Raw genomic sequence first — 18,711 nt, 5'->3', positions numbered from 1 at the left:
GTGTGTTTCTTTTCCAGGAATAGCTATGGCATTAAAGAGACACCTGTGCTTTGACCAGAAGTGAAGGGAACTAGCCGGGCCCTTGGGTGTGTCTTCTACAGTGGCTTCGGGAGCATCCCTGCCTTTTGCATCTGGGGTGCTTCCTCCTCTCACCTTTCTCTCTCCACTTGTGGCCTACCTAGGTGATTGCACCACTTTCTCATCCCACGGCAGGTGGCTTGGCAGACATGAGAGGCAGGAGGGTACAGAAAAGGAAGACAAGTCTTCTGCACTTCCTTCTCTGCAATCTCTCTTGGCATGGCTGGCTTCCCAGCCCCGCACCTGGCCATCATTTGGAAATGGAGTCCTCACCATTCTCTTTGAGGTTTATCACAGCATCATGAAAAACTCACTGCTGAATTTGGCTTTTCCCCTGTTAGGAAGCCCCTATGTGAGAGGCAGTCATGGTTGTTGTTCACCTGCTAAGTCATGTCTGACTTTGTGACCCCATGAACTGCAGCCTGCTAGTCCCCTCTGTCGTCCACTGTCTCCCAGACTTTGTTCAGATTCATGTCCATTGAATCGGTGATGCTGTTTCACCATCTCATGCTCTGCTACTGGCTTCTCATTTTGCTCTTCAATCTTTCCCAGTATCAGGGTCTTTCTAATGAGTCAGTCTAATGGCCAAAGTATTGGAGCTTCAGCATCAGTCCTTCCAGTGAATATTCAGGGTTGATTTCCTTTAGGATTGACTGGTTTGATCTCCTTGCAGTCCAATGGACTCTCAAGAGTCTTCTCCAGCTCCATCACGTCTTTGGTGCTCAGCCTTCTTATGGTCCAGCTCTTTACATCCATCCATGACTACTGTAAACACCAGAGCTTTGTGCACTGTCCTCATAGTGTGCTGTGAGGACATGTTGAATCAGCTCCCTTAGAAGATTGAGCTCACTGCTTCATGCTTAGACCTGGTATAGCAAGGTCTTACCAAAGCCTAATTCTGTTGAGTGAAATTCAATTGAATTGTGATCAAGAATTTGATTGAATTTTGCCTGGGAAAAATTTTGCTGTGATAATTTGATTATCCTTGCAGATTTGTGTGATTTTACACGTGGTCTGACCCAAACTGATATTACTACACTTCAGGGTATAGTTTCATCGGGTAGTACTAACTGGGTTAAATATGTGTCTCAATTTTTGCTACTAATAGAGCTACCAGCTGTGAACAACTTGAAAATTGTGTCACGTTGCTTTGCTTGGTGATAAGAAGGCGAGGAAACCATGAAAACCATCACCTTGTGGCGGACGTAGCCTGGGACTTCACAGCCAGCTGACCCCTGTGTAACCTACCCGGCCTTATTTTTGGATGAGGAAATCAAAACTCAGCTAGGTTGGCTGATTGACCTAAAGCCTGGCTGATAAAAAGACAAAGTCTATCCAGACTCCTTGGCGAGCCATTACTGTCTGTAATTTCTCTGCTGGGTTTTGTGTTATTTAAACTTTGAGTGCTGGAAAAGAAAACGAAAAAAAATCTTAAGATTTGCCTGAATCAAGCAATTCCTTTTTTAGTTTCTTAAAAAGTTTTTGTTTTGGATGACTTTTTCAAAGCAGAGACTTGTCTTACACTTTAGACTACCAAGTAGAAGAATGGCAAACAGCAGAATAGTGTGTATGTGTGTGTGTATATATATATATATATATATATATAGTTCTAATGGAGAACATCCGTTTGAGAGCAGCTTCTTGAGAAAACTGCCCAGAGAGGCTAGTAACTTTCTCAGGGTCTCCCAAGTTGCTGATGGGCAAACTGGGATCAAACCTCAGCTAGTCCGTACATCTTTCTTTGGTTCCTTGTCCGTCATTCTTTTCATTTATATTATATTCTTTTTCCAGCTTTATTGAGAGACATTTAACATATTGTACTATTCACTCATTAAAGTGTACAGTTCAGTAATTTTTAGTATTTGCAGATTGTGCAACCATCTTACAGTCTAGTTTAGAACATGTTCAATACCCCCCAAAGAAATCCTATACCCCTTAGCTGTCACTCTCCATTCCGCACTCCCCTGCCCCAGACAACCACTCACCTACTTCCTGCATCTGCAGGTTTGCCTTTTCTAGACATTTCGTATCAGTGGACATGTACAATATGTGACCTTTTGTGTCTGACTTCTTTCACTTGCATTTTTTCAAGATTTATTCATGTTGTAGTGCATATTAGTACATCATAACTATTTATGATTGAATAATATCACACTGAATGGATCTACTACACTGGTTTATCCATCCATCGGTTGATGAGCGTTTAGATTGTCTTCACTTTTGGGATGTTAGGAATAATGTTGCCATAAATATTCATCTACAAGTTTTTGTGTAGACATATTTTCAGTTCTCTTGGCTATACACAGTATGTAACAGTGGAATTGCTGGGTAATATGGTAACTGTTTAGCATTTTGAGAAGCTGCCAAACTATTTTTATACTGACTGCATTATTTTACATTCCCACCAGCAGTGTATTAATACGCAGGTTTCAGTTTCTCCACATTCTCACTAACCCTTGTTAATTGTCTTTTTGATTATGTTTGAATTGGTGAATCATTGTGGCTTTGGTTTGCATTTCCCTAATGATGAATACTGTTGAGTGATTTTTCATGCAGTTATTGGCCATTTGTGTATCTTCTTAGAGAAATGCCTGTTTATGTCCTTTGCCCATTTTTAATTATGTTGCCATTTTATTGTTCAGTTCTGTTGTAAGTGTTCTTTTATATTCTGGATACAAGCACCTCAACAGCTATATGATTTGTCAGTATTTTTCCCCATTCTGTGGGTTGTCTTTTCACCTTCTTGATGATGTCTTTTGATGTTGCTATTTTCTGATAGTCCACAATTAAGAGAAAACATCCTTAAGACCTTTCATATATTTTCTTTTCTTGCTGTTACCCAGTGTCAGCTAAATTTTTGCATATTTCCTAAGGCAAGGTTGTTATAATGTCAAGATTATCAAATAAAATGTCATCGAAGAGCAGAGACAGTACTGTCTAGTTTCCATCTAATAGGCTCAACCAGTTGAGATCCTGGGTAAGGTCCTGTGTGTATTCCTAGAGTTTAAATGTTTCTGGTGCTTTCTTGGTCATAATTTTGGGTAGTAGGTTTTGGGTAGCGAAGAGGAGATAGTCCTTGCTTATTTCTTAGGGAGGGCTCTTAAAGAGTATATAAAATTTGTCGATTTATTTGCTGTCATAGCTGTAAGACTCTTACAAAACATACTGTACAAAGTCATCTAATTGGAAAGACCAGCTGTCTCAAGTCAAGTCACCAGGTACTTAGAAAGCTCCAACTGTGTTCTCAGCACTGTTCTGTGTCTCTCTCCAATTGTTGGGACTTGAATTTGAAGGACATGTGTTCCAAAAAATATGGTTTTAACATTTTCATGAGTCAGTGAATTCCCTTTTTTTCAAAAATCATGGAAAGATGAATGTAACCACAAATGATTTTATTTCTCTAATAAGTGATTTTTTAAAATGTCCAGTCATCAAAGTGGGAATGTTTTGATGTCATTTTCTCTCTGAAGTCCCTTCCTTACAGCCTCTCCGCCTCCTCTGTGCAGTTGTGAGACTTCAGTGGTAGGACATCATTTTAAAGCATTTGTACTTAATGGCTCAGTTCCCACTGGGCAGTAAGCAGCTCCTTGGGTTTATTATAACTTTTGGCAGGTATGGAGATTTCTAGGTCACCAGAGAACTCTTGATTAAATTACTCCTGAAGTTCACTAATTGGTCTTTACCACAGTGCTTAGGTGGTTCCAAGGAGATACTGACCAGCTGGCAGAACTTTGCCTATTAAGATCTAGCCTCAATTTTGTCTTCCTGAGTTTTGTCATGCTTTTGTTTAAAGAAGTCACTTATTTTATCTTTTCCCCCTCTTTGTTGATTTTAGTTTCTGAGGAAGAATTGAAAAGAAGAGTGGCTGAGGAACTGGCACTGGAGCAGGCCAAGAAAGAATCTGAAAATCAGAAACGGTGAGTTTCACGGTGTTTGAGACAGGTTTTGGTGGACCTGTCATAATTATGAAATACTTTTGGAGCAGAGTGATTATGAAGAGACTCATCATTGGTGTCTGGCTCAACTTCAGGATGTGCTGAACATAAATGGATGTGGCTCTTTTTGGTTTTGGATTGTGCTTGTTAAAGCCCTAGGTTATCCCTTTCCCAAACTCAATTGTTAAGTCACCATTTTATCTTTTGTGTTGTTCTCAGTTGCATGAATAACTGAGCCCTGGTTTTTCAGTATGTGAGAAATAGTTTTTGAGGATTCTTCTGGCATTTCTCAGGCTACATTCTTTTAATGAATGTATTTTTGATAGAAAATTACATTATCTGCTATGGGTATTGCCAGTATCTGATGGATCATTGAAAAAGCACAAGAGTTCCAGAAGAATATCTACTTCTGCTTTATTGATTACTCCACAGCCTTTGACTGTGTGGATCACGACAAACTGTCGAAAATTCTTCAAGAGATGGGAGTACCAGACCTCCTTCCCAGCCACCTGAGAAATCTGTATGCAGGTGAAGAAGCAACATTTAGGCCCGGACGTGGAACAACAGACTGCTTCCAAATTGGGAAAGGAGTATATCATAGCTGTATATTGTCACCCTGCTTATTTAACTTATATGCAGAGTACATCATGAGAACGCTGGGCTGGAAGAAGCACAAGCTGCAATCAAGGTTGCCGGGAGAAATATCAGTAACCTCAGATATGCAGATGACAGCACCCTTATGGACAGAAAGCAAAGAACTAAAGAGCCTCTTAATGGAAGTGAAAGAGGAGAGTGAAAAAGCTGGCTGAAAACTCAAAATTAAAAAAACAGAGATCATGGCATCTGGTCCCATCACTTCATGGGAAATAGATGGGGAAACAATGGAAACAGTGAGAGACTTTATTTTTTTTTGGGCTCCAAAATCACTGCAGATGGTGACTGCAGCCATGAAATTGAAAGACACTTGCTCCTTGGAAGAAAAGCTATGACCAATCTAGACAGCATATTAAAAAGCAGAGACATTATTTTGTGGACAAAGGTTCGTCTAGTCAAAGCTATGGTTTTTCCAGTAGTCATGTATGGATGTGAGAGTTGGACCATAAAGAAAGCTGAACACCAAAGAATTGATGCTTTTGAACTGTGGTGTTGGAGAAGACTCTTGAGAGTCCCTTGGACTGCAAGGAGATCCAACCAGTCTATCCTAAAGGAAATCAGCCCTAAATATTCATTGAAAGGACTGATGCTGAAGCTGAAACTCCAACACTTTGGCCACCTGATGTGAAGAAGGGACTCATTTGAAAAGACCCTGATGCTGGGAAGGAGTGAAGGTGGGAGGAGATGGAGACAACAGAGGATGAGATGGTTGAATGGTATCACCCACGTGATGGACTTGAGTTTGAGCAAGCTCCAGGAGTTGGTGATGGACAGGGAAGCCTGGTGTGCTGCAGTCCGCGGGGTCGCAAAGAGTCAGACACGACTAAGTGACTGAACTGAACTATGGGTATTAAGGTTAACAATATTGTAGCTAATAATGAATGTCATAGATACTACCCATGTTAATAATAGCGTTAATTAGTAATCAGTTCAATTCAATAGGCTCACTTAAAAATTCAAAGACTTTACAGATGTGTAAGGCTGAAAAAACAAAATCGTCCATAATTTCGTTCTGTTGAGATAATCACATTTCATTCCTCTAGGCTTTTTTCTGTGTCCATACTTCTGTGTTATTGTTGTCTTTAGGACTACTTCTACTAGCAGGAGCAGCTAAAAGAGTTCATTGAAGTTCTTGTAATAAAAAACTGGAAGCAATCCATGTGCCCATCATGGGAGACGAGATGAATGAATTACGGCACAAAACCATAATGGAATATTAGATGCTCAAGTAGATCTTACATTCTGATTCAAAAAGATGTTGAAAAGCTATAAACTGAACACAGTATTTGAAACAATGTAGATAGTTTTTTGTGGGTAAAGCAGTGCCATGGACTATAGCCAGGCTCCTCTGTCCATAGGATTTCTCCAGGCAGGAATACCGGAGTGGGTTGCCATTGCCTTCTCCAGGGGATCTTCCCCACCCAGGGATCAAATCTGCATATCTGGAATTGGCCATGGATTCTTTACCACTGAGGCACCAGGGAAGCCCTGGGGGTAAAAGCTGTACTTTTTAAAGAGTTAAAGTATAGTTGCCTATTCATAAAAATATGTGAATACATTTTAATCCACAGTAGCCAAGTGCTTCCCTTCTGTGCTGTTTCTGAAATTTGCATATGGCACAAAGCATTATTATTATATGATCATGTGAATATCTTCCACATGCGCAATGACTGCTAGCGGTAGATGGTTTGTGAGATTTTGTGTGTGTTTCTGTGTGTGTGTGTGTTTTGGACTGCTTCACTAGTTTGCTTGAAGAGAGCTAAATGTAAAGAATCTTTGAATTGGTAAATCTAGTCTTTGTTGGCTATGGGTGGTGGTGGTTTAGTTGCTAAGTTGTGTCTAATTCTTGTGACCCCATGGACTGTAGCCTGCCAGGCTCCTCTGTCCATGGGATTCTCCAGGCAAGAATACTGCAGTACTGGAGTGGGTTGCCATTTCCTTCTCCAGGGAATCTTCCTAACCCAGTAATCAAACCAGGGTCTCCTGCATTGGAGGAAGATTCTTTACTGACTGAGCTACGAGGGAAGTCCTATAGGACCTTTAGCATATAATTTAACCTCATTGGCCCTTAAATGTTTCATATCTAAAGTGAGGAGTTTATGAAGTATTTTCTAATATTTCTTCTCTTTTGATGGTACGCTAGGTCCAATTTGCCTGAAATGTCTGGAACAGGACATGAGTTTTAGTTTATACCACCATTTTCTCAGGAAATCGAGAAGACTCATGGCTTAGGATTTTAAAAATCAAGATGTAATTAGTACTGCTAAAAGGGTTTACGCACATTTCAATAGTTTCCTATGCAGCACTTTTTAATTATTTAATTGGGGTTAGGTTGATGGAGTATATAATTACACAGTGAAGTTTATTCAAAAACATTTCAGACCATTTTCTTTAAGAAGCAGAGAAAATCAGCGTGTTTAGAATTCCTTGTATTTGAAATTTTATTATTTTTAATTTAATTTTATTTTAGTAAGGAGTTTTGTTGTTAGACTTTCGTATTTACTTTGCTTACGTTTTTCACATAGAAATTTTTTGTCTTCTTTTCTTCTGCTATGGTACTGGGTGTTGCTATAACAATTCTAACTGTGGTGGTTTTTTCCCTCCTCTGTTACTTAGCGCCCATCTGCTCTCCCTGTTCTATGAAAGATAAAGGGCAGATGAGGTGGATAAAAGGTGCCAGTGAGAACCGCTTTCATCTCTCATGTGGACTAGGGTTGGCAGCTTAGCTGTAACCTGGGGCAAATGACTATTGATGAAAAATTTGTTTTCTGTCACTTTTAAGGAGAGTAGAGGGTAGTACAGCATTTCCCCGCCCCCCTCTCTTTTAACAAAATGTTTTGTTTGAAACCTTCTTCGTGAAAACTTCCAGCCGTCAAATCTTGGCAAAAGGTGTGTGTTTATCTGTATAATAGTTCTTATAAGAGTCAATAGCTATTATTTTCTTTCTTTTATCAACCAGAGAAGAAACTTCAGAAAAAGCATTAGGAAGGTTTGCAGTGTCATCTTTTAAAAGCAACTTTTTTAGAGAAGCACAGAATTTCTTATTATTTATTTATTATTGTAACTGTTGCCTTAATTGAATGAAGTCTTGAGCATGGTTCCTTGTGCCTTTGGATCGTCACTTGCACATCCTTGGCTTACCAGGTCTTCTGTTTTCACCCCAAATGCACGCATAACTGTAGCTGAGTTCCTGACATAGACACAATCCAACATACGCAGAAAGGACTTTGGAAATTATTTCTGTTGTGATCTTTTTCTTCGCAGGATATTAATCATCTTTAGCTTTTTTATTATGGACAGTTTAAAGCACCTTCAAAGACAGAAGAGTACAGTGAGTCCCCATGACACTGTTTCAACAGTTTTTGTTTCATCTGTATCCTGGTCACTCCACCTATGTGGTGAGTGGTATGGAGAAGCACTAATATTTTTAATAAGTTGGTGAATTTCGTGGCAGGGAACTACTCTGAAATATCTTCTGTCAGCCTAGCTTCATTTCAGTTATTGTTTTTTTTTTTTTTTTTGGTTGAAAGACTGGAACGTAACTCTGGCCAACTTGGGAAGCGAGGAAATTTTTAGAAGCATATTAGATAGTTCAAAAGAATCTAAAGGAAGACTAGAGAACCAGTAGGTAGGGAAGAACTGGGTACTACTTAAAGCTTTACACAGTGGGCAAGAAGTAATTCCCCTGGATGATGGTTCCATGATAAAGGGGAAAGGATGGTGTGTGGCCAGATTTCTTTTTCTTTTTCTTTTTTTTTTTTTTAGAATTTAAAACTCTTTATTGTTGTTCAGAAAAGTACTTATGTTTATGTTGAGGTTATAATTGAGCATTTTTTAAAATAAGTTTATTCCAGCCTTCACCTTTTGACCTCTCACCCATCGACAACATTTGCTAACCGTAATTTTCTTTTCTTTCTTTTTTTTTTTTTTTACTTTTTTCTGTATTTTTTTTTTAATTTTTATTTTCATTTTATTTTGCTTTACAATACTGTATTTGTTTTGCCATACATTGTCATTGAATGGAAGATGCCATTAATTTTTAAGAAGCTTTGTATTTGGTGTACCACAAAGAAAAAAATAGTTGCAGATAATAACACAGTAATTAATATCTCTTAGACTTTTCTTATTGAAAGAGCTCATTAAGATTGACTTGGAGTTTTTAAAAAACTATCACCTGTGTGTTCATGAAAAGGAAAATGTAAGGAAAATAAATAGGTTAAGGCAGTGTTGTCATCTAGGGGAGAGTTTGGTTTCCAGGGGATATGTGAAAATGTCTGGAGACATTTTTGGCTGTCCCAGCTAGTTAGGTCTTACTGGTGTCTAGTGGGTAGAGGCCAGGGATACTGCAAAAGATTCTGTAATGCACAGGCTACTCCCCCAAAACTCACAAAAGCACCCAAGAATTATCTGGCCCAGAATGTCAATAGTGCTATAGTTAGAAACCCAAGGTTAAGTAAGGGATTCTCAAAACTTGTTCACATTGGTCTGATTCTTCTAGATCGCTCTGTGGCTCGGGGTCTTGATGTCTGTATTTTTCCACATAGTGTCACATTCTGTGCCATCAGAACCAGGATGATGACAACAGCCTCCTGCTGTTGTTCCTGGGATTTTTCCAGGCTGCTGAAAACCAGTTTTTACAAATTTTGATGCTTCTGCACAAGCTATGACAACTGCTCAGGACAGACTGGCAGAATGCAAGTGTGAGATGCTTTCAGGCATGTGGAAACTGGACAGATGGGATCCTAGAACTGTATTTCGTCAGGATAGTCTGCAAACGCTCTAGACCGTAACCTCTGTTAGGTTGGAAATGATTTCTTGAGTGTCTGCCTCATCTCCTACCTAATGCAGAAACCCTTTTACAGCATCTCTGACTGGTCATGCCACACACATTTAGAACCCATTGAGAATCATTTACACTGAAGGTATTTTATTAGGAGATTTAAAATGTATTGGAGTCCTTGAAGTTTCCACTTGCTTACTTTTAATTTACTTAGAGAATTTTATTGTTTTTAAATTTTAGTTTTGGCTGTGCTGGTTTTCCTTGTTGTGCTGGGTCTAGTTGAGGTGATCAGGGCCACTCTGGTTGCGGTGCACGAGCTTCTCATTGTAGTGACTTCTCATGGAGCACGGGCCCTAAGGGCGCGTGGACTTCAGTGCTTGTGGCGCAGGGACTCAGGAGTTGCAGCCCCTAGGCTTTAGAGCACAGGCTCAATAGTTGTGGTGCACAGGCTTAGTTGCTCGGAGGCATGTGGGAACTTCCCCAGCCAGGGATCAAGCTGGGGTCAACCTGCATTGCGAAGCAGATTATTAACCACTGGACCACCGGAAAAGCCCTGTTTATTTTTTAAATTGAAATATAGTTGATTTATAATATATTAATTTATGCTAACAGCAAAGTGATTCAGTTACATACGTATATATACACATTCTTTTTTATATTTGTTTCCATTTTGGTTTATCACAGGGTATTGAATATAGTTCCCTGTGCTATACAGTTGGACCTTGTTTATCTAAGTCTCCACTTCTTTAATAGGCAGATACAGCCTAATTAAAAGTTGCTTTCGAGGGAAAGGTTTCTACTAGGGTCACAGTGACGACACAGCTGATTATGAGCACGCTGTGTATGTTTTATTCTCATTTGTAAAACACATTTACATGTGGAATCTCAATTCATCTTAGATCTGATTCTGTTTTATGAGAATGCTGAGTGATTTGATGCCCTCCAAAATCACTGATATAAATTTAGTGCACACACTAAAATCACTGGGTCTAATCTGGAATCATAGTTTGCTTATGACAAGACCTAATGGATGGAATGGTTGCGTGGTGTATTGGGAGTCAAGAGCAAATTAAATGCCATGTCAGCAGCTTGTTTTTCTGTGATACTCTGTGTGTTTTGGATTATAGCTGACCATATTGTGTTGCAGCTAGAGCAGGCCAGTATAGCAAGGACGCAGTGTGCTACAGTTTGAGTATAGACTTTTAAAATGTGATTTACTTCTCTCCTTTGCCCTACCTCCAAAAGTCAGTCTCTGACAGCAAGAAGAATGGGACTGCTTCTGACCTCTGACCTTTGGTATTTGAATTTCACCTCTGTACCTATGAAGACAAGTAAAAGTTGCCTTCATTTTAATAACCTTTTTCAAGAAATCAAGAAGAAAGGGAGTAGCTACTTGATGTTGTAACTAGCTGTGTATCCACCAAGATTATTGATGCTGCTTTTAGATGGGTGTTTGTTGAGATTTTACCCCAGTCTTAATTACTTGAGAAATTAAATGCCATTTTCCAGTCATCAACACATATTACACAGTTGTTATTATGAAATAACATACCTCCAACCTGCAAGTAATCTCTAGGTTATATAGTAATTAAAAAATAAAGCAACTTTCAGGGAGTAACTTCTGTTAATTGCTAATATTTATTAATGGCTTTTATCGTAAAAATATGGTTTGTAAGGGACCCGAAAAGATAAGTTAGCAGTCATAGGCAGTAAATCTCACTTCTGATTTATAGGTATTTGCAAAGAAAGTGATTACAGTTTGTACACTGCTGTGATGTGAACAAATTTCCCAGTGTCTGGCTCCAGTAGGGGCAGCGGACAGTTGGTTGGCTTTATCTGCAAACTGTTTCTTTGTGTGCTCTGACATTTACGAGATCCTTCTATAATATAAAAATCCCAGTGTATTAGATTAATTTTTTTATTAAGCTCATTAAAGCTTTTTTTTTTTTTTTTAATGTATGTTGTGTTGCTTTTCTATTCCATTCTGCTTAAATATAAAGACTTAACTCCCTCTGAATGAAATAGATCACATCCTTGCCACCCAGTACATTTCACTGGGGGATGACTGAAAGTGCTGTGTATGTACTAGGTATTGAAATCTTTAGCCATTTGCTACTTTTATCTTTATTTTTTCCCAAGTGTCACTTTTCTATTTTTAATAGAGACAACTGCTTTCTATAACCAACAATTATAGAAAGTTGGATTATCCAGTCTATGTTTTATTCACATCTCTTTACGTCTTTTTCCAAATCCAGTTTTCTTTCCTACTGATGTTATGCTGTTGTAGACTCCTACTCTGAATTCTGTTTGAAAATCTTTTTTTTTTTTTTTACATGTAGGAATATTAAACCTGGAGAACCAGAATCAATCAAGCATGCCACAGAAATCTGTAACCCCTCCCTTTTTTTTATTGGATGTAATAGCAGCTGTGATATTCAACCACTTCTTGTTCAGATGTTTCTTTTGACAGTAATTGCAGTGTTTTCTCTCATGAAGCATGTGTTTGAGGTAATTTGTGCCAGAGTGGGTTTTTGCATTTGGAAATTTCTAGGAACTGGTTTTTGAGTGTCCTATAGTCGTAGTAGTTCTTTCTGAAGTTTCCCCATTACCCAGAACAGTCTCAGGAGAGTAGGGGTGGTAATGTACTCTGTAAAACATTTATTATTCTTTACATAAACTATTAATGTTTCTTGTCAGTGTTACCACCATTTTATAAAACAGATGACTCAAGTAGACATCTGTAAAGTCTTCAGTCAGCAGGGGAAGCCGGTCTTGGGACACCTGCCCCGCAGCCCTGCACTCTGTTGCTGAGGTGATCGAATCATATTGCCTTTGGTCGTTGTTTGTGCTCAGCGGTTTAGTTGTGTCTGATTCTTTATGACCCTATGTTCTGCAGCCCGCCAGGCTCCTCTGTCCATGGGATTTCCTAGGCAGGAATACTGGAGTGGGTCTGCCATTTCCTATCCAGGGGATCTTTGCAGATTAGGGATTAGACCCGCGTCTCCTGCACTGGCAGGCAGATTCTTTACCACTGAGGCACCAGGAGAGCCTCACCACCCTGTAAACATTTATTCAGAGGAGACCTGACAGAACTCCAATACAAAGCTGGTCCTGATGCCATCTGGTTATAGCTACGACTAGGAGTTTAGAGCTCCCTGTCAGCCGTTTTTCCCTCCTTTCCCCTTCTCAGAGACCTGGGAATCCGGGGGCTTAGAGAAACTTGTGGTGAGGGTAATATTCTCTCAGATTGGGACATTTCATGTGTGAGGAGTAAACTTTTCTCTTCCAAACAGCATTTGTTGGATAAACTCAGTTCAGTTTCCGTTTCAGAAGGTGAGTGGGCAGGCCTGATGTCCACTTCCTTGAGTACAGAAGTCTGTACTTATGGACAGTGGCCCACGTAGGCTGGGCCTTACCCCTCCCAACCTTCAGTCCTGAGCCTTCTGGGAAACCATCTGCTGAGCCTGCTGGTGATGAACGCCCTGTTAGGAGGAGGGGAGCAGAATGAGAGGCAGGTCTGGTGGCTCCCTCTGCAATCGGGGAGAAATACGCAGGCTTCTCGCCGCCTTCTGACCTCAGCAGCTTTGCCAGCGGAGCCTTGAGCTGAGAAGGAGTGCAGGCAACATAGTTACAGTTCAGATGTCAATTTTATCTCAACATGATCATATTTCTAACTATTGGCACATTCATGTTTAAGTAATCCCCTGTCCCCTTTTCCTAGTTGGAGAAAACTGTTAAAAAAGAGAGTATCTCAAGTTTCTGATTTATATATATATATTTTTTTTTTTTCTTTTTTTTGAGAGAACCCATATTCTTTTGCATCCTATTCTTATCCAGAGCAGTTGTCATTTGTCTTTGATGAAAACTTTCCTCACAGTTTATAGATGACATACATATAGAATTACACACTTTGGGGTCACATTATGTTATGAAAACCATTCCAGAGTACAGGACCCATATGTCCAACTAAAATGAAAAAGAAAAAAAAAAAAGCAATAGGTGTTGGATTCTTGTATTTCCTGAGCACTTTATATATTTTAACTCATTTCATCCTCACAACACCTCTGTTATCCCCTCTTTATAAGTGAGGAGGGTGAGAGAGGAAGAAGAAATTACCCAAAGTCATATCTAATAAGTGGTGAGCCTGGGATTTGAACCCAAGTCTCCGTCAAGTTCATGCACTTCACCATCCTGCAGTACTACGTTGCCGTGTGTACAGGGAATACTCCCTTTAAAATTTTTCATTTGCACTTGTGGGAAGAGGTAACAAACATTTACTTGAGCTTTCACCTTTAAACCGTTAGTAAATAAAAGATCTCTTGAAAGTGACCTCGGTTGTGTGCTTCTAGTTATTAGATCTTTGCAGCCACTCTGGATGGTATTTTTAAAACCTCCTTTATCTTAGTACCAAAATCTTTTGAGAGTTTGTGTTTCAAGTTAATATTCTTTAATCATGTAGGCTATAACTCATTGTTAAATGCTGGTCTGTGTCCACCTTTTCAATGATGGTGGCAATTCGAATTTCTTGTTTGCTTAAGATTGGAATACAGCAAGGGTGGGGTGTCTGGAAGCAGATGGTGGCCTGCCTCATGAACTTTGGAGGTGAGGGCTGCTTCCGGTCAGGGAGGCACACAAATGCCCAGTAGTCAGTGCTCCTGGGAGTTCTCTGTAGCAATCAGGCCCTCCCCCTGTGCGGGAAGCAATAAAGAGGCACAGCGCTTTCTTTAATAGATGGTTATGAAGTAGAAAGCATTTTGCATTTCTACTTCTCTATTCATCTTTAGCCTTTTTTTTTCTTTTTTAAGAGGCTTTGCCTTATTCTCTTACTGATGCTTTGTTTTCCATTGTGTTGGTTGACATGTTGGGTTTTGGTTTGTAGTATTTGTTACTATTTATTTGCTTTTTGTGTGATAAGAGTATTTTGAGAAGTCATCACATTTTTTCAAACTTACATGTTTTTAAATCAATGAAAAAAATCTAGCTGCTAGGACAGTGTAACTTTGGAACTCAAGTATGGAATTCCTCCACTGGATAATGTACAGCTACACACGGCAGTTTATTAGTTACATACCATTTACAGTTGCTTCCTTACACATACACTGGGTAATTCCTCCAGGCAGAAACCATTTCACTTGGAAATTTTCTCAAGTTATTCCATTAAAATGATTTTAGTGTGATTTTTGGCATCAAGAATAAGGTATAAAAGTAGACGTTATCCACTTAAGTGTTTCAATTAATGATTTAAATTTGAATTTCTTCACAACTTCTTAGAATGGATCTCTTAAATTCTTCATTTCCTAGTACCATTCTGTTAATGATTATCAGATTAAAACAAAAATCCCTTAATTACAGTTTTGCTTTCCTGAGGTTGATAGATTAAAACCAAACCAAATCAAAGCAAAACCAAAATAAGTCACTTGAGACCACTAATTTAATATGGGAAATGTCTATTAGTTTAAAAACTAAAAAAAAAAAAATAAATAAATAAAAAATAAAAAAATAAAAACTATTACCTAACAGTTTCTATAGTTTTTATTATTGCTACAGAATGTGGTAGGTTTGAATTAGGAAGGTCACCCATTCCTGAAACTACTAAATATGTGGATAATGTTGATTTATTTAAAACCGTTACAAAAGAAATATATATCAAAGAAATTCAGAGAACATACATGCATCAAAAGTTAGTCATGTTTACCCCATCCTCCATTACTCTGCTCTTCCCCTCTCCCCAAAATTCACACCTAAGGGAAATACATACCCTAAGGGAACTATATTCTTATATAGTTTTTTTTTTTTTTTTAAAGTAAATGAGATTGCAGTAATAATGTTGTAGGACTTGTCCCCCCCCCCCCATCATGTCCTCCTTCTGTTTGCAGAATAAGGAGATCTTGAATAGACTTAAAAATCTGATGATACGCACCACTTAAGACTTTTACCTGAGAAGTAATACTAACAGCAGTAACATTTAATAATTAGTAGTAGTATTAGCTAACGGTTTTTGTACACTTCCTTTGTTCTAAGCACTGTCTGAGCACTTTGCACGTAATGAACTTTTAATTCTCACAACAACCCTGTGCGGCTGTTTCCAGTCTGCTGGTACCCTAACTTCACAGATGAGGCGGCTGCTTCTAGTCACATAACCCAGAAAGCAGAGGAGCTGGGATGTGAGCCTTTGCGCTTGGGAACCTGAAACCACTCTCATCATCCCTCTACTTGGTTGCATCTCCCAGGCCAACTTGTTTTCTGGCCCAACAGGGGTGCTTCCTACTACATGTTCGTCTGAATGCTCTAAGGCCCTTTTGATGTGGTTTACTGAAGATGTATGTTTCTCAGGTTTTAGTACAATAAGTTTTGCCTTGATTGTGGAGCTCATTAAATAAGGAATTTAGTTATGAAAAGAATTCACAAGGGACTGTCTAAGTTTTTTTTTTTTTTAATTCACATGATGATATTTTGAAATAAAACTGTCAAAATACTGTCAAATAGTGGGTGAAAGTTAATATTTCTGTGGATTTTGCTATAAAGTGTTGGAAATTGTATATTTCTTTATGAATATACCTGTCAGTTGTACAGTTTGGTTTTTATAGACTTAGAGAAAAGGAGTCCAAGCCATTGTCCAAGTGCGTTTCTGTAGCTTAGCTTGTCTGTGCAGCCCTGGGTAGGTTTGACTTAGAAAACACTTCCCTCAAACTGCTGAAAACTTGGACGTTAGTCTGACAAACCGAGGATAATGTCAGAAATTTGATTACTGATTATTCTGGCTCCTTCCTTCTTGCCTTCGTGTTTCTGCTTTTAAAATAACTGCAGATTCATTCCTCTCACCATTTCCATGCCTACTTAGTCTAAGCCATAGATTCTCAACTGAGGAGCATTTTGTCCCCTCCTCTCAACCCCACCTCCACGGGCCATTTGGCCACATCTGGAGAACTTTAAGGTTGTCACCACTTGGAGGGTGCTGCTGGCATCTATCTCATGGATAGTGTCCAGGTATGCTATTAAACATCCTGCAACGCAGGACAGTACCCCACAACGAACAATGGTTTGGTCCACATGTCAGTAGTGCCATGGTTGAGAAATCCTGGACTGTCATTATCACTTCTCACTTGAGCTGTTACAAAGTCTCCATGCCAGGAGCCAGTCCTGTCCCCCAGATCCTCCTCTCCACAAAGCAGTGTTCATGTGCTTTAAAAGATGCATTCTTAACCACAGCAGTTTATTTGCTTAAAATCCTTTTTAATGGCTTTTCTCTAGATTTAGCATAAAATCCAGGTCTTCCCCCAGATTTTCTGGTCCTCCTCTGCCCTTTCTGTTTATACCCTGAGGACCCATCTCTTACCACCTTCCCACTGAACATTTTAGCTATAGCAGCTGCCAAACCTCTTTGTTCTTGTGTTCAAGTCTTTCCCTAGCACACTTGTATTTTGCGTGGCTGACTCCCGCTTACTATTTCGTGCTCTTCTCAACCCCACGGAGGGGCTTTCCCTGCTTGCTTTCTGTAGTCATCGTCTTTCCTGTTCTCTGACTCTAGCTGTTCTTTTCTCTGCCTGCTTCTTCAGAGCGCTTTATCTGTTTACTGACTGTCTCCTCCACTGGAATATAAAGGTCTGTGAGGGCAAAACTCAGTGTCATATGCTAAGCGTCGACCAGAAAGCATCACTGAATTACAGCAGTACTTTATGGTTGTGGTGAACAGATTAAAATGGGATAGACTTTGTTCAAAAGGGGAAAAGGGGCAGGAACATCACAGGGCTACAGCCAGGCACCACTGAATGATGCCTACCGTTTACCAGGTGCTGTTGTGGTGCAGGTGCTTGGAACTCACCAGCAGCCCTCTGAAGTTCGCCGTGGGTTTTAGGCCGTGGCCTGTAAGGTGATGCCCTTCACATTCCCCTCGGACCCCAAGATGAGTGACCCATATCCTCTGCACCAGACTGGAAAGACTCGGTTGTGTAGCTGTGCTGTCTCAGGGTTTATTTTACAATCAGGATGCCCCTAGGAGAGGCTAAATCCCTTGCCCAAGGCTGTGTTACTGACAGAAGCTAGCCTCCGAATTTAAGCCCAGTTCTATTACTCCAAGCCCAAGCCTCTTTGCCAACACTTTTTCAGGTTTTCTTGGTTTTCAGGGATCATCTTCAGTTCACATCTCCTGTTCTAGCAGGCTGAGGTGGTGTCCATTTTTTGATATTGGGACTGTATTTTTAACTCCAGAGGAAACAATTTCTTTGGTATCTGGTGACTTAGGCAAAAATAATGACTTTTCTCTCTTGTCCTGAGACACGTCCTCAATGAACATGAATTTGAGCCAACTCCAGGAGATAGTGAAGGACAGGGAAGCTTGGAGTGCTGTAGTCCATGGGGTCACAAAGAGTCAGACACGACTTAGCGACCGAACAACGACAACCTGAGACAGTTGCTTAGTATTGTCTAAAAGTAAAACAAAAAGCAAGACCTGACATTATGAGAATATAATCTAGTCTTTGGACTGTTTTTACTGGCAACCAAAAACATTCTCAAAAGTTGTAACTATGAACATGTAAAACATGTACTGTGTCTCGCATCCAGATTTCTGAGACTGACCCAGAACGTGATTTGTCTGTCTTTGAGCCTTGAAGTTTGGAACGGAAGTCGGCAAGCCTGTGGCTTCGCCTTCATGCTCCAGGAACCCTGTTGATGACAGCCAGTTTTCTTTTGCACATTTGTTGCTTTAAGTTCAAGAGGAACCAGGAGTCACATGGATTTGTATATTGAAAATTTGCATCCATTTTGTGGTATGATGAGAGTTTTTGATTGAAACTGGAACTTAACTGCTTTCCTGCCTCCCAGGAATCCATGCTCGCTCGGGGCGACCCGGGGAGGTGGAAGCCCAGGGTGGCCTGTGATGGCAGATTATTCTGAATTTCAGTATTCCTGTTATGTTTTGTGAGTTGAATATTGCTTTGTGCTTCGTGCTCTCTTGTATCTGTTCCTCCCACTACCTTCAATTTTTTTTTTTTTTTTTTTTTGGGTAGGTTTTTTTTTTTGTTCTTCATTTTCTATCAGCTTGTCATAGGATGACACACACTCAGCCAACTCAGCCTCAGACAGCGTTTCACAGACAACAAGAACAACACATTCACCAGTCAGGGAACAAAGTGAGAGAAAAATGAAGAACAATATTAGAAAAGAACCCTTTGGGAAGCTGCACAAAAATGTTATATTAAAATCGATCCCAGGGCTTGACCTTTTGTGGTAGTGTATATTTTAAAGCCTTCTATTGATTCTCTT

At 39.7% G+C, this 18,711-nt stretch overlaps 1 protein-coding gene across 1 annotated transcript in view; it reads left to right on the top strand.

The window, feature by feature from the left end:
- The window catches only part of CHCHD3 (coiled-coil-helix-coiled-coil-helix domain containing 3), a 285,117-nt gene that overhangs the window by 56,831 nt on the left and 209,575 nt on the right, over positions 1-18,711 (top strand). The window contains exon 3 of the mRNA XM_040259657.1: positions 3,914-3,995. Coding sequence (XP_040115591.1) covers positions 3,914-3,995 — 82 coding nt within the window. The remainder of the gene's footprint in view (positions 1-3,913; positions 3,996-18,711) is intronic.

The sequence above is a fragment of the Oryx dammah genome, unplaced genomic scaffold (assembly GCF_014754425.2).
Source record: "Oryx dammah isolate SB20612 unplaced genomic scaffold, SCBI_Odam_1.1 HiC_scaffold_18, whole genome shotgun sequence".
Classification (NCBI taxonomy): Eukaryota; Metazoa; Chordata; class Mammalia; order Artiodactyla; family Bovidae; genus Oryx; species Oryx dammah.
This window is presented reverse-complemented; position numbering and strand designations above follow the sequence as displayed.